The following is a 17,174-nucleotide window of genomic DNA, read 5'->3' as shown; positions in this document are numbered from 1 at the left end:
GCATTATCCACTCTACAGACCACTTTTAACCTTTTTAGCCGTCGGAAGGTGACGATAAATGGCTGCCCGTGTTAAGAGAGAGCCATATCTCTTGCACGTTAAAGACACCCTTGATGATTTCGAAAAAGAGTAGGCTTATACCGCTACAAGGCAGCACTCGCACCCGCAAAGTGGAAAGGGATTAATATAAGTTGCAAAACTTGTTTCCCAATCCACCTTAAATAAATATGTTTAAACTAACCTTTTTAGCTCACCTGGCCCGAAGGTCCAAGTGAGCTTTTCTCATCACTTGGCGTCCGTCGTTGTCACCGTCTTTTACAAAAATCTTCTCCTCTGAAACTATTTGGCCAAATTTAACCAAACTTGGCCACAATCATCATTGGGGTATCTAGTTATCTAGTTTAAAAAATGTGTTCGGTGACACGGCCAGCCAACAAAGATGGCCGCCATGGCTAAAAATAGAACATTTGGGTAAAATGTAGATTTTGCCTTATAACTCTGAAACCAAAGCATTTAGAGCAAATCTGACATAGGGGTAAAATTGTTTAACAAGTTAAGATCTATCTGCCCTGAAGTTTTCAGATGGATCGGACAACCGGTTGTTGGGTTGCTAACCCTGAATTGGTAATTTTAAGGACATTTTAATGAAATTTTGCCGTTTTTTGTTATTATCTTGAATATTATTATAGATAGAGATAAACTGTACACAGCAATAATGCTCAGCAAAGTAAGATATACAAATAAGTCAAAATGGTCAGTTGATCCCTTTAGGAGTTATTGCCCTTTATAGTCAATTTTACCAATTTTTCTTAAATTTTTGTGATCGTTTACAAAAATCTTCTCCTCTGAAATTACTGAGACAAATGTAACCAAACTTGTCCACATTCATTATAAGAGTATCTAGTTTAAAAAAATGTGTCTGATGACCCTGCCCGCAAACCAAGATGGCAAACATGGCTAAAAATAGTACATAGGGTAAAATGCAGTTTTTGGTTTATAACTCTGAAATTGAAGCATTTAGAACAAATCTGACTTGGTGGCAAAAATGTTCATCAGAGTTAGATATATCTGCCCTGAAATTTTCAGACAAATCCGACAACCAGTTGTTAGGTTGATGCCCCTGAGTTAGTAATTTTACGGCAATTTTGCAGGTTTCTGCTATTATCTTAGATATTATTATAGTATCTGACAATATCTTATACTATAAATTATGATTTTAACTTTATTTTACATGATTGCCAAAGCATCAGTAAATACAGGTCAGCGCTAGTTAAGTTGTCCCTTTCGATCTTCTGTGCTCATAGAACTTGGCCAATCGATTAGATGTGAAATATTTTATCGTTTGATATGACCGGAATATTTCACACAGCAAGTTTTTTCTACTAGTTGTCTGCAGGGAGATGGAAATCTGTATAATTTATATGCCACGTAGACATCAGCTCTTGGGTTCACCTGAGTTGACAGTACATCAGTACTTTGATTTTTTTGGTATAATAAAGGGAATTCTGTCAGAGTTTGTAGACATCATGTCTTTTTTAATCCAAATATATCAAGCTATATCAAGCTATTGTGCCATAATATAGTCTTGTGTTAAGGCGGTGCTTAGCGAATACCAATCAATTCGATTGTACGACGATGGACTTGATTATCTTCCTAAAGGATCATTACCGTATCACATTTTAATTTTAAGTATAAAAATAAGGATATGTGGTATAATTATCCGTTTGGAAAAATTACAATCCGAGTTCAAATGCCATGGGTATCATATAAAATATATAGTTTGACACTGACCCCCTTTGCATCCACAGAGGTAAAGTAAAATCGATAGATGGTTTGGCATAAGCGATGAAGCGTATAACAAAGTTATTGCATGCGCATCGTTTCCTGAAAAGCCTTTTTTGTTGTAAATTAAACAATAAATTCAATACAATAAAAATAACAGTTTACATTATGTCTATGGTATCCACTGACCCCCCCCCCCCCCCCTTTACGAGATACATATATAGAGGGTATCGACGTGATTGCGTTAAACCAATCACATCGTCAATTTACCCGAGGTGCGATAAAAGCTAGTTCAAAGCCAATCACAGCTAATAAATGTGTCATGTTCACTCAGACTAAACAGTACACATCCAACGGATTAAGTATAAAGACGTCATAAACACTTCAAGAAATGCATGACCTTGTGAAATGCCAAAATACAAGTATACAGTATCGACATGATGTAGGACCATTAAAGTATTAATAACTGCACACATACTGCAAAATGTGTTTGTTGTGTTTTAATCTTTCAGAACATAATACTTTGTAAGTACCGTTAACACAATATTTAAGGATTAAGATGTTTTGTAAAATTGACTAAACCCTTAAATAAAAAGTTTCAAATGAATAATAAATTTACAAGAATCGTATCTAAACTTAAGGGCTCTATTAACAACATCACCGTTAACATAAGAATATGACGACAGTTTTAAATAAGATTTCTACAGTTACAACAAATTTCTGAATCAAATATTTATATTTGTAAATGAATTCAGTAACAGTTTTTAACTCATTAGTGGCGACGAAATCCCCGACTTAACTAGTTATACAAACATTACGTTAATTGAAATCTAAACCGCGACTATAGCGAACAAGACGTAAAATATACATACCGTATGAAGAGGCTCAAGAAACCTTATCGTTTATAACGGACAAATTAGTAGAAAGAAACGAAAATTGTTCCCATGTCAAATTGATTGAAAGGCAACATGCATCTTTTTATTCGACATTTTACATTACAAAGCGTTTCCGTCATAATTTTTTACCGGCTGAAATTTTGCCGTTCTAACCAGCAAGGTCAAAAACAAGTTTCTGTGCCACAGTGACAGTTTTTTTTACCAGTAAATGAGGAAACAGTGCCACTTCAATAATACCAATCAGTATAACCAGTCATTAGCCAATTAGCCGCCTTAGTAAATAAAGTTTATCCTCTGTAACACTTCGTGAATTCGCTTAAACATGTGCTCGATTTTATGCTGTTTATAAGACACATATTATAAAATTACAGGAAGATATGCTACTTTTTATTTTTGTTATAAATCGTCGTGTATAATATTCAGTTCACGAAAACCAATTAAAAATCCATTTCTTACTCCACTTTTGTCACTTATAAAATCCACATGAAAATGATCGCCATAAAACGTTTCTTTTTCCCATATATTCTCACCACATAAATAGTCCTCGTTATTATCTGAAAAAGACAAAGTCAACAATTCTATAAATTCATTTGTTAATACATTCATTTGTTGGTAATAAAATGGCGAGATGTAAAAAGGATTTATTTGGGTGAACATATAGAAAAATCTTGCCGCAGTCAAACATTATTATGTCGTACATGAAGCAACTAGTCTAAAAATTTGACTGATAAAGAGATTTCAGTAACCATCAACGATCATACAAAACAGACCCTTAACTAGCACCGAAACACAATAAGATTGGTGTTATTCAATTTTGAAAGTAAGTCAAATTGGATATAGAGGTTAAAACTAGTATTTCGACGCGAAAAAGAGGTATATGTATAATATAAAATAGGCGCTGAAATGTCTTGCATTGTGCCAGACAGGCTACCCTTCTTATGGATCGTCAGAGAACTAAGTAGGGTGTATAACAACATTGACTTCCCATGATGGTATCATATGGTCTGTAACCGTCCGAGTTGTTTCAATGGTTATCTAAATACCGTGTCGATATCCTGATACTCTCCTTATACAATACACTAGGCTGGTACCCAGCAATTATTTGACAAGTTTGACGATAACTGTTAATAGTTTTCCCGAAGGCTTACTGAATATTTTACGGAGGGAACCAACATAACAAGGCATCGGTCTTGTATTGATGTCTTCTACGACCTCTCCAAAACGGGCGTGGTTAACCATTAATGCATCTCTCACAGTAAAATTGACGCTACACGGGAAAACATATGTAACAATCAGTCACCCTTTGATTGAGGATTAAAACCTGGGTTTATATATTTGTCACCAAAAAGCCATCAACAATTTACAAACATCTTGTCAAGTTGTCATCATTCACTGATGATATAAACATGTGACTGCAAACAAAATAATAAAACGAATTATATTGGAAACGGGGAAGGTGTAAAATATACCACAACTCGACATAAGAGCCGAAGGCCACCAATGGGTCTTATCTTTAACATACCGAAAAAAATCCCACACCCAAGGCGGGCTTCAGCTGGCCCCTTATTTAAACGTATATTACCAGTTTCAGAGCCGAAAATAGATGTCTCACTAAACTACAAAACATATAAATGAACCAAAATTCAAAAAAATCAAATAAAGGATAGTGGTTCCTGACTTTCGACAGGCGCAAATATGCGGAGGGGTTAAACAATGTATCCAATGTGGAATAACAAAAAAACTCAAAGCAACACGTACAGTATAATACTCAGTTTAAAAAGAAGTCCGAGTCCGATGTTCCATAAGATAACAGAAAACACTAAACAAAATGACAATGATGAACATAAATTAACAAAGGACTACTAACAGTTACTGACATGCCAACTCCAGACCTCTATAAAACTGGTCATATCATCTCACCTGATTGAATTCTTATATAATCAAACACGCAGTTCCACTCAGGACCTACTTCTACATCCAAATAATAAACGGTCAGTACTATATTTCTGTGATTTGGCGATGTTATTCTCCACGTGCAGTTAACCTGTCTGGAAAGAAGATGTTGTTAATATGTAAGTATATCAACTTCGGACTGTATTTTACCATTTAACTTTTTTTCCTTTGAGCGCATGTCTGGTGGACAAATTAATAAACCTGATATCTGAAAGGAGTTCTTTTTAAATGTAATTACAATAAATCAACTCATTTTAAAGTTAGTAATCGGCAGCTTGTTGCACAGTAAGTTTTGACATTTTTGTATTTCTACGAAACCAACGGAAATACAACGGGCTCATAGCAGCCCAACCTCAAGACAGTGTGTGCATCTCGTGTGCAACTTTCCACATACATGTATTTATAATTTTATATATGTATATCATTAATGACAGATGTTGTTAATTCATCAAATAAATACATCCACATGCAATATGTAAACACACGACGTGTCCTACTCCATACATTAAATATATAGACAAGGAAAATGACCATATTCGTTTTTCGTTCATTGTTTTGTCAAAAATCAGGCATTTAGCTTTCTCGTGACTTGATATATATTTGTCATTTCGGTGCCTTTTGTAGCTAACTATGTCGTATGGGTTTAACTTGTCGTTAAAGACCGTATACTGTGACATATAGTTGTTAATTTGCATGTCATGTGGTCTTTGGTGGAGAGTTGTCTAATTGGCAACCATACCACATCAGCCTATTTTCATATATACTAGTATACTACTGTTTTTGATTTTCTAGTGCATGGATCTTGATTTTGTTACAGTAATTTAACACAAAACGAAACAAGATATAACTGTAACATTAGTAACATATGTTCAATATTTCAAGTCATATTATTTCCAGTACTTTTTGTGTATAAAAAATATATATATCTTACGCAGGGTACTGCCTTGGAAAAGTAGCAGTGGTGATGAACTTTTCTCTTCGTTCAGCTAATAAATTCACCGGATCACCTAAACATGCACCTTGAGCTGAAATACAATATATTTATGTATATGTTAAATTTGAATTACAAAGCTGACATAAAATAATATATATATATATGGAAGTGTTTAACGACCTTGACTGGCTATACAGCCCTCGCACGGTCGGCTCGGTGCCCGAAGGAAATTGGTGAGCATTTAAATAATTTTGTGCCATCGGTCAGGGAGAGGTGGTGGTCGCCATTTTGGAGGTCGCCATCTTGGTTTTGTGAGCTGTTTTGATTTGGTTTGTTTACTAATTTGATGTTATTCTTCACAACGGCTGCTTTCAGGGCCAGTTTGGTCAGCTTGGCAGCCCGCTAACCTCGATGATGGAGTACTGGTAGATGAATCGTGGACGTAGTATTAAAGGAAGCATTATCAGGACCAAAGCCGCGAGGCAGTGAAATGAAGGTCTAAAGTAGTAAGTCGTTGATCATCTAACTGTAAACCCTCATTGAAGATAGCGGGTAAAGTAGAGCTGGCCCAGCACGTCCGTTCAGCTGTAATGACGTGACTACATATGGATTGAAATAAAATATTCATTGTACTGGCTGCTTTTATAACATACCACATTATTTAAACGGAGTGTCTATTCGTCCGGCCATCCGTCTGCGGATGCCGGCACATCTTCAATAGCAATAAAAGTGTCATGTGACGCGGTAAGTGTCCCGGATGAGGTGTCGGATAACAAACGCGCGTACGCAATGGACGTTTTGAGAATCGGAGATCGTGATTTATATCTAAAGATGTTATAAAGAAAACAAGAGAGATTGTGATTGCTGTAAACAAATTTCCATAGGAGTGATTTCAGAACAAAAGAGTATACATATTAACTGTGAGGAATAAGCCTGAAATCAAAGTTTAAATGATGATTTACCTCCATTTACCTTATGGAGGCAAAACCCATTCGGAAAAAAATAATTATCAAACTTGCTTGGATGCATTATTTTTAAGTCAAGTTATACTACAACGGAGATCCTACTTTTGGGGACAGGTTACACGTGCCTATCATTTCCTCTAATTTCATATAAATTAAAATTCTCCGAATAACTTAAATGAAAAATCGTGCATAATCATTTGAGGACCTTACTTTAGAATAAAAAAAAAATCTGAATCAAATGTATAGTTTTTTTTTTTTTTTTTTTTTTTTTTTTTTTTTTTTTTTTTTTATTAGAATGAGTTCTTTTTCATAAAACGATGAGACAATATATTTTAAAACTACTCATGCTTTATTATATCCTTCAACACACTATGTTATATCTTCATCATTATATGTTTGACCGGACAAATAGCGAAAAACCGGAAAAATGCTATAGACATTTTTGACTATTTGTCCGGCTAGCCAGACGAATAGCCACTGCCTTATTTAAATATCACTAAGATTCATATGTTAAAGTGTAAAGACAATTTGTCAAGTTAAAATTTTAAAACCATATACATTGTATATTCATATTAGTTATTTTTTCTGATAGCAATACATCACTAAGATAGTGTGTCCTCTTCTTACATTGATCTTTGGCTAAAAGTGTCCAAACATAAAATGCTGGTTTATTTACATCCATAGAAACAGTGTTGCTGTCAGCAACCCATGTCTTCACTTCGGCCATGCATCCATGTTCAAAACGAAGTATTCCGTTGTTACCGCTTCCTGAAGAAAAAAAATATTATGTTTTAACTTTTTGTTATTTAAGAAATAATTCCTTCATGTCTTACTCTATGCTCATTTTAACATGGGTAGGCATTATATTTGTTTTTACACTGAGCGTTAGCGAGGTGTAAAATGTGGTCAAATATCATAATGCCTACCCTCTATGCTCATTTTAACATGGGTAGGCATTATATTTGTTTTTACACTGAGCGTTAGCGAGGTGTAAAATGTGGCAAATATAATGCCTACCCATGTTAAAATGAGCATAGAGCATGACACGAAGGAATTAGTTCGATTCTAATAGGACAAATACAGGTCGAAGCGTACGAAAATACCGTAAAAATGTTTGGCTTTTCCCGTTTCCTCCCCGAGGAGTCTGTGCATTACATTTCATATTTGATAAGTTTAAAAACTACGAGAAGGGTAAATATATGTTGTTTTATAAAAATATATAATAAAAGTTTATGCTAGCTGCTTAAATGTATATATTTTAAAGGATAACGATGGAAATAATGTAATATACACAGTTAGTTCGTGCGCATGTGTGAAACATATTTTGTGCTCATTAGAACACGGCTTTGTTTACAAAGCGTAATAAGGACGTGATATTAGAATTTCAGATCAGCTATTCCAGAATAATATTTGTAATTCAAGGCCTGATATTTCTATATTAATGTGCCTTTGTTGTCGTCTTTTGCATACTAAAGTAACTTCAGAAAACTATCGACGAATACAAATAATCTTAACGTTAAAATGTAATTTTATTTTATTTTATTTTGGGCAGCAACCATTTGATTTTCTAGAGGGGGCTATGTTTTTTTTTTCTGGACAAATTTTTTTTTTCGCCAGCTGCGAAAAACAATCTATTTTTTTCGCGACAAGTCGAAAACAATTTTTTTCTTTCAATTTTAGCATTACATATAGTGGCAGCTGAGGGTGAAACAAACAATTTTTTTTTCTCAGAATCAAAAACAAATTATTTTTTTCTCCAAAAAATGGAAACAAACTTTTTTTTCCCAAAAAAAACCCATAGCCCCCCCCCCCCCCCCCCCAGAAAATCAAATGGTTGCTGCCTTAGCAGATAATATCTTTCATTTTCAAGGTTCCTTTAAATTTGTTACCCATACTGAACAAATGGACTTCGTCCTTTTTCGAAATTATAATATTTCGAATTCATATCAACCACCTGGGTCAGAACAGCTATCGTGAATGCATGTAGTAAGAATTTTATGCGATTGTCATACAAGTGAGAGGTTTAGCTAGCTATAAAATCAGGTTCAATTCACCATTCTCTGTAAGAAATGCCTGGACTAAGTTTTAGTTTAGTTTAGTTTAAACATATTTTATTTGCTGAATTAAAGCAAAATGGATTAAACACATTGTCATCTGCATGCAACAAAAAGGAGCTGAGTAGAGCTAACATCGCACGTAGTGCCAGGTGAACTAAAAGTTTAGAGCCTATTAAAAATAAAAGATTGTTTCTTAGGTTCATGCTTAAGTACAAAAACTGAATGTTTTGAGATTCTTTTTATACTGATTTACTTAAATATTATCATTCAGTTTAATAAACTTATTTACACAACGTTATAATTTGTATATTAAGAATACCTTCATAAAAACGAAAATGTCCACTTCTTTTACATGGCTCTTTACCAGGTATTGCCTCTATCAAGAAAGCAGCATTATCGTCAGTTTTTTGTAGAACGTATTTAACTTCATGAAATCTGCAAATTTGAACTACATGTACATACTTTTAATCATTAGCATCTGAAATATGCTACCTTAATTTCGATTTGTTAATTTTTCAGTTATGTTTTATTTCATTAAATTACTTTAATTGGTCGATCCATATGGGCGACACTTGCAATTGCTCGACGGGTGAAAAGTATCAAAAAAGTATATATCAAAGGTAAATTCATATAAGTTGAAACTTTATTTCCTACAATAAATTATGTTGAAAGTTGATGCTGGTGCCAAATGTTGATATTTTGAAATATTAGTGTAACGTGTAACCGGGCGGGCACGTTTAGATATTTTTATCCTCGGGTTCGTACCAGTTTCCTGGGATTTGAAAAGCAATTCAAAAGTTTTAAAGTCAATAAAAAGTTTACACTATCACTATCAAATATGAAACAAATACTATACTACATAAAACGAATTTCAACACCCATCAACCTAACCCGAACTTGTTGAATTGAAAACTGTTTAAAACACTTTCAGTCTAACACTGTTTAAAACCAACTGTTTGAAACTATAGTCTGAAACCTAAATGTATCGAACTGGTTTGAAACATAAATGTATGAAACTGGTCTGAAACATAAATGTATGGAACGGGTCTGAAACCTAAATGTATGAAACTGGTCTGACGGTTTGGAACTATTGTCAGAAACCTGAATGTTTGGAACTGGTCTGAAACATAAATGTTTGGAACTGGTCTGAAACCTAAATGTTTGGAACTAGTCTGAAACCTAAATGTTTGGAACTAGTCTGAGACCTAAATGTTTGGAACTGGTCTGAAACCGAAATGTTTGGAACTAGTTTGAAACGTAAATGTTTGGAACTAGTCTGAGACCTAAATGTTTAAAACGGGACTACCCCTTAATGTATCAAACCGGCTGAAACCTAAATGTATAAAAATGGGGCTGAACCTAAATGTATAAAAATGGGGCTGAACCGAAATGTATCAAACGGGCTGAAACCTGAATGTATAAAAAGGGGCTGAACTGAAATGTATCAAACGGGCTGAAACCTGAATATATAAAACAAATGTATGGAAACTATTCAAACTGTTGTAAACGTTCGACGTATGAAACTTTATTAAAATATGTTTATAAAACTGTTTGAACAGGGTTGCACTAAGGTATGGTTTAACAGCAAACACTCACTGCAATAGTGAGAGATGTGGAACGCAAAACCTTAGCACTAACCCTGTTTATACAACTTCTACGGAACCGAAACTATCTATATTTTCTCAACAGGTTTCAAACACTCCACTTTGTTTGAAAAATCCTGCTACTCGTCTTTAAATATTAACGGTCCTAACTTTTTAGTCTTCTTCTTACAACGTCTCCGATAAGAATGACCCACTATTTATACTTCTAACGCGGACCTCGAAGAGAGCACCCTAGCAACAACTGTACAGGTAAAGCGTCTGATAGCAACCAAGGATAAAGGGAAGATTTTAGATACAGTTTCAGTCAACGATAAAAAGATGATATGGGAAACTAATAGAGATATCGGAAAATATATAACTGTAGAACTATTATTATATTCTTAAACAGTAAATTCGTAACATTAGGTTTTACATGTAAAACGTGTTATGAAAGGAAAAAGTTAAAAATTGACATTTCTATTCTAAATTACGCATAACTAAAGTATATGATGTATTACTTACGGATTTGCAATAATGGTTGGTTCAAAGAGCTGAAGTTGTACATTGTTAGCGCAGATTTCTGTAAAAAAATACAAGCATATAACTCTAATTGTAATTATCAAATAAAAAAAAGCTTATTAATAATTATACTGATGTTTTTTTAAGACCTAAATGTCTGTTTTTTTTGCCTCCTTTAAAATTCTGCATAATTTGTGCATTGAGAAAGATTGTGTCGTAATATTTTGCCATGTACAGCGGCAAATATTTGATGCATAAACACATAATCTAATAGACAGTTTCTACTAAGTATTCCTACCACGATGAAGGGCGGATAATTTCGACACTCTGAAAACGGGTATTTGGATTGGGCGGGAATTTTGCCAATTTAACAGGTTACCTCAAAAAGTAGTTGAAAGTGTTCTTTAATGCAAAAACAACACTTTCCTAACACGATGCATCAGATTTAGTTTGCCAATTCCAATATGACTGGATGTTATTATGTATACCAACTAGACAAAATACCCGTTTTAGCATTGTTTAATTCCTGATGGGAGTTTATGTTACCGTTTTTCTATTTACCAACTTACCCTGGCAATTTACTCCAAAATGCATGCAGTCATCGAAATTAAAAGACAAAGCGAGACGGTTGAATATAAACGACTCCAATTATTTAAGTTTGTTTTAAGTAACTGCGAGTGTTTTTTTTTTATTACATATTGATTATATTTGTTTTTGTTGTTATCTAATTACTAGTATTATAGAGTGAAACACCTGTTCTGTACTCTCTTTATTCCAATGATAGAGTTTGAAATGGAAAGGGTTGACATGTGAATAATATTGCTTTAAATTAAGCAACACATGTCTTTGCTTACATGTCTCGATTCACTAACACCGTCGTTTACTGTCTTATACGATTTTGGAATTTGGTCATGGTTTGAGGAATCATCTACTTTGTATTTGCCATGCGCAGTTTATACCCTTCCGGGGAACCGAGTTCACCTCAAAGATTTCGTAGGGATTTCTGTAAAGTGATTTATGGTTCGTCAATTCACTTTTTGCTATGGTATTGTCGGTATCGTCTGGTTCCATTTTCTTATCTGTTGGACCGAATTATAAATGTCTACAAATAGCTTAAAACTGTAGTCTTGATGGATGTTGGGCAAGTTTTTAGTAGGTAAAACAATCAGTAGAAAAGATAAAATTTGATGTTTTCTCTTAGACACAAACATACGTGCTTGGTTAAAGATGTTCGCTGATGGAAAAATTTTCAAAACAGGTAAAAAAGTGTTAAATTGCACCGTCTTCAACAGCAGTATGTTATGCTGCATAACACTCGGCTTTAACCGAAATATATGTAATTGATTATAAACGCTTCATTTTTTTTACTGATTCTTTAATGTGAGAATACCAGTAGGTATATTTCTTAGACACTAGTTGTAACTTTATAATGTACCAATCTTTCATCACTTCATATTTCCATCCCCAATCCCATTTATCTTTATAGCTAGAAAATTTATTACAAAAATATTATATTTATGTATTTAAAAACATCTGTTGCAATTTCATTAATACGATATTTAATTAATAATCAATATCATTATATGTCTAATAATCGCATTAAAATTAGTTATATATCATAAATATTGAATAGAAAAATAAATCCTTTTCTCATTTTAATAATCATTTTGTGTCAACTTAAATAATCGCGTAACAGCACATCACATGATTTGATTTGGAGCAATGTTTATTCATTCTTGACATATTCATAAGATACGCTGTACGATAGTACTTATATTATCAATAATTACATCTTATGTAAGAATCCTTGGTTTTGATTGGTTGATAGCCAGTGTATTTTTCACCAATTTTCTGTTATCAAATGAATATCGATAATTTTTTAACGCCGTCGTGGTATTTGCAAAAAGGACATGCCTTTGTTTACCCTCTCTGCCGTGATATTTGACAAAAATACTCTATCCGACTGGACGGTTGTAACGTCACGATCATCAATGGGTTTTTCAACATTAACATTCGGTGTAATTAAATAGAGAATATCATATGGCTTTTTCAATATCGCATCCGTATTAACCCGAGACACCAATATAATCCCAAGAGCTCTGCTCGAGGGATTATATTGGTTGAGGGTTGATACGGTGTGAGATATTGAAAAAGCCATATCATATACACTTTATTATATACATATATCTCAAGTAGATGTTTTTTATGTGACATGACGTCATACAGATAAGGTTTGAAATGACGGCATACAGATTATAAGTTTGATATGACGTCATACAGATAAGGGTTTTGATAAAGCCTTCAACAGTGACTGCAATCGATGACGTGACGTCATACAGATTAAAGGTGTGATAAAGCTTTTGCAACCGTGCTGATATCGATATCATCACGGGTGGCTGATACAGCACGCTGGCCATTGATTGTATTACACATACAATTTATCTGTATGTTCTACTAAGTATATAATAAACAGATGTAGCATGTTCTTGAGGGGTAGTTGCGAAAAATACCAGTCTTGAGAATGAGTTTCCCTCGCCTTACGGCTCGTGAAATTTTACATTCTCTCGACTGTTATTTTTTTCGCAAATACCCCTCCTAAACATGATATATCTGTTCTATATATACTATATAAAAAAAAAAGATGTGGTATGATTACCAATGAGACAACTCTCCACAAGAGACCAAAATGACACAGAAATTAACGACTATGGGTGTACATGTTTTCCCCCAAATGCTTGATATTTTATGCCAAACACTATGAAAAATAAAGAAAAAACTGTTATAGTAAAACATTATCATATTTTATGCCAAACACTATGCAAAATAAAGAAAAAAACTGTTATAGTAAAAAATGATTATAAGCAAGACTAAATCTACAAATGAGTCAACGCTGCAAGAAATTTGATTTGACTCCTTAAATATTAAATGGCTATCTTTACCCTTTTTATGTGTTGGTCAATTCATATTCAATTACTAACGTTTAATCTAATTGAAAATTATGACAACATACTAAATTATTTGTCATATTCTTTTAAATATATATTAACAAATAACTACACTATAATTTCGTAGGATTATTTTTTATGCAAAAAAAAAAGTGCGGAATCTTAGGACTAAGACATGTCTTAGGATGGTCTTATGACATATCTTAGTCCTAAGTGGGTTTCACAAAGTGGTCCTAACTTAATACATCTCTTCTATAAAATTGGTCATAAAGTTAGGACTACACGACAGGTGCATTATGATGGTCTTAGGATAGTCATACTTTTATTTAATTTACACTTATTTTCTATATTAATTTTGAAAATTATTTATGTATTATCTAATTAGCAAATCTCCCTTTACTGCAATCGTAACTACTCGGCCATTCTCGCTAGTTCTTCGTGCAACCAGAAAGGCCGAGTTGTTCCGATTGCCTTTACTGCTGCTAACTAATTCTTTATAGGTTGACGAATTATCAACAATGATTCATCAATAAAAAAAAACAACATTCGATATATGTTTAGGAATAATGCACGATTTTGTACTTTAACCTTATTCATTTACTGTAACCGATACAGTAACAAATTGAATTCAACTCACACTTTTACCAAAAAAAAAAAAAAAAAAAAAAGATCATCACTTTATAAAATTTATTTTCCTTAAATAAAATATGTATTTGATTTTTGTAAATTGGTGCATTATTAATATTTTTATATATTACAATACTATTTTATATTAGTTGTACACATTATTTAATAATGGAATAATAATCAATACGCTTATAGTAATTAATGGGAACCACATACTACATTTACATGAATGTTTCAATAAATCCATGTTGATATTTGAAAATTTAAAGAACTTGGACAGGGTTAGGATCTCTTAGCTAAGATCATCATAAGACAGCTTGGAGACGAGGTCTGAGATATGTCCTAGGATAGTCACAAGATGATCATAAGACATGTCCTACAACACATCTTAGGACAGGTCTTAGGCTAGCTTTGTGAAACCGGCCCCAGGTTATTAAGAACAAAACTTTCCCTGAATTTTGAATCCCTCAACTGGCACAACTATGACACATTAAAAATAGCAGTTGTAGCCATGTTTCATACATCAAAATTCTGATCAGATGTGCTCTAGTGAATGGAGAATATTTAAAGCTAAAGTAAAGTAATTTTAAAAGGCTCTCATCTCAATAAGGAGCCGTTGAAAATTTCTATTAATTTATTTTCTTGTAGATATTATCTAGTTGTTTACAGATTCTCGTTGTCTGATGTTTAATAACGTAAAGTTTTGTCTAAAATAAGAGGCTGTAGAGAGCGATCAATACATTAAAATATGTTCACCTATATATGTCAAAATCTTATCTTCTTGGTCATTTGAAATGTTTACATCCACAGTTTACCCCTTTCTACTATGATAGAAAACCCCCCGAAACAAATGTAATTGTAAATGCCAATAATCCATGTCATATATGGAGTTGATTGTCAATTTCTGTTATTTGCCTTTTTTTGTAGATTTTATCGTTTTTGCAGGAAAGTTTCCATCTGTTATAGTTAAAAGATAATTACAAATATGCAAAAGGTGCAACTTACAATAACCCGGAAGTGCCTCAAGCATGTTTACCTTTATCATAGTAATAAAAGAAGACTAAGTCTTTATATGAGTTGCAGCAAATATATTTGCAATCAGATTTTACAATGGACCATGTGAGTAAATAAGACTTTTCCTTAATGAGATTTTATCGAAGTGCTGCGGAAAGAGTCTTAAATTTATTATTGTCAACTGATTTGAAAGCGGGGACCTTAACCACCCATATTATTATCGCCCGTCAAGACGATTTTTGGCAGTAGTGTTTTTACGCGTGTGGATAGTAAAAACTATATAATTTATAGAGCACAACTTATGAAGGATAAAACAATTCCAGAAAAGAAAAGCATACCCGAAATAACCCAATTGAATTATATTGCCTTTAATTGTCTCCTATTTTTGTTTTTTTCAAGGTTATTTCTTAAAAGCTGTAGTAGTTAAGATAGAAACTGAAAATAACACTTTGTGAATACAACTTCTCTGAAACCATTAGAAAGAAATATTGTTTGCCATTATGTGTAGTTTACCATATTATACCCTCATTTTGATTTGATAAATTTTACGGGACCTATACACATTTGTTGGAGTATTTTAACACTTCTTTGTGAGCCTGTTTTATAGAAAGCTCTCATACTCATACTGAATATACTCACTGAACTATTCGGGTTACATACATGTAAGGCAATATCGGAAGTTACGACTGACGTCAGTTGTATAATTTAGTCCTCCCGAAACCATTTGGTCGTTATCTATCCATACACCGTTAATATCTACGGAACTGTATGCAGATATCAGTATCGATTAAATTTTCATTGCTTCATATATCGGTGATGAAGCAGACTTGATGGTACTGCTTATACATTATTTATAACATAATGAAAAAATATGATTTTTCCAGAGCGAAATTATCAAAATTATAATGGAGGACTTTCTAATGCATGTGAAATACTTATATTTACAATTAAGGCACTGTGACAATTGATTTAACAAAAAAGTTCAAGAAAAATCTACTTTCAAATCGAAAATAGTTTGAATTTGTTCCACATATAATAATTGTTTTCGAAAACAATACAAACAAAATGTTATGAATTATAAAATCATGGTTTAACTTACCCTTTAATATGTGTAATAAGACGAAGATTAATTGAAACGAAGACATCACATTTTCCATTTATATCTTATTTAAAACATTAAAAGTTGTATATACATGTAACAGGTTGTTTTTATGTTTCTATGTATTAGGTTGTACTATTGATTGGTACTTTATCCGCACATTTAGTGTTAAGGAGAAAAATAACCAGTGGACACGTATAATTTCTGATTCGGATATTTAGATGTTATTAAGCGGACAACGCGGATACTAAGATTAACACTTAACTAATATAACGGATGTTTTGGATTTGATTATACTAAAGTCATTAACATATTTACCAAAATCATAAAATTGTTTTACAATGTTTGTATCCCTATATATGTGCTTGTAAGTTACCCTACTCAACACGACAAAGAACTAATGTGACGACTCTTCGTTATGGCTCAATATGTTGACATTGGGAAGGGAAATGTTTGTCAAACCAAGTCCTCTTCAACAGCTCAAATATGATAGCCAATATATCTACTCAGTAACCAGTGTTTCGGTACTTGCATCATTTATAAAAAAAAAAAATTTCTCAAATTCTGCATTGATAAATTAAAAAATAACCAAAACATATAGGTTTGAACTCCCTTAGGCAAAATGGACCTTAAATGAATCTGGCTATTCTTTTAATGGCCGTTTTAGTAATATATATGACGACTTTAATAAGAGAACAAATCTAATTATTAACCAACTAAGTGCATTATTGCCAAAAATGACTGTTTATTATAAACCCTAATTGGGCTTAATACAGACAAACTGGGCATTAATACAGGGC

The 17,174-nt window shown here is 33.0% G+C and overlaps 1 protein-coding gene across 3 annotated transcripts; it reads right to left on the bottom strand.

Moving 5' to 3' along the window:
• Positions 1 to 2,729: 2,729 nt before the first annotated feature.
• On the bottom strand, positions 2,730 to 16,575 carry LOC143064673 (procollagen C-endopeptidase enhancer 1-like). Of its 3 annotated transcripts, none has more exons than XM_076237666.1 (7): positions 16,375 to 16,575; positions 10,693 to 10,750; positions 8,907 to 9,022; positions 7,158 to 7,298; positions 5,563 to 5,656; positions 4,599 to 4,726; positions 2,730 to 3,232 (listed from the first exon to the last, which is right to left on the bottom strand). In XM_076237666.1, exons 1-7 carry the CDS (start codon positions 16,430 to 16,432, stop codon positions 3,075 to 3,077), a joined length of 753 nt encoding a protein of 250 aa, XP_076093781.1. In that variant the 5' UTR covers positions 16,433 to 16,575; the 3' UTR covers positions 2,730 to 3,074. The 3 variants fall into 3 exon arrangements, with proteins under 3 accessions (XP_076093781.1, XP_076093782.1, XP_076093783.1); XM_076237667.1 differs by having other exon boundaries at positions 8,907 to 8,963; positions 16,375 to 16,390; XM_076237668.1 differs by lacking the exon at positions 2,730 to 3,232 and having other exon boundaries at positions 4,599 to 4,722.
• Between the last annotated feature and the right edge of the window lie 599 nt (positions 16,576 to 17,174).

This window comes from Mytilus galloprovincialis, chromosome 2, assembly GCF_965363235.1.
Source record: "Mytilus galloprovincialis chromosome 2, xbMytGall1.hap1.1, whole genome shotgun sequence".
In the NCBI taxonomy this organism is placed as follows: Eukaryota; Metazoa; Mollusca; class Bivalvia; order Mytilida; family Mytilidae; genus Mytilus; species Mytilus galloprovincialis.
This window is presented reverse-complemented; position numbering and strand designations above follow the sequence as displayed.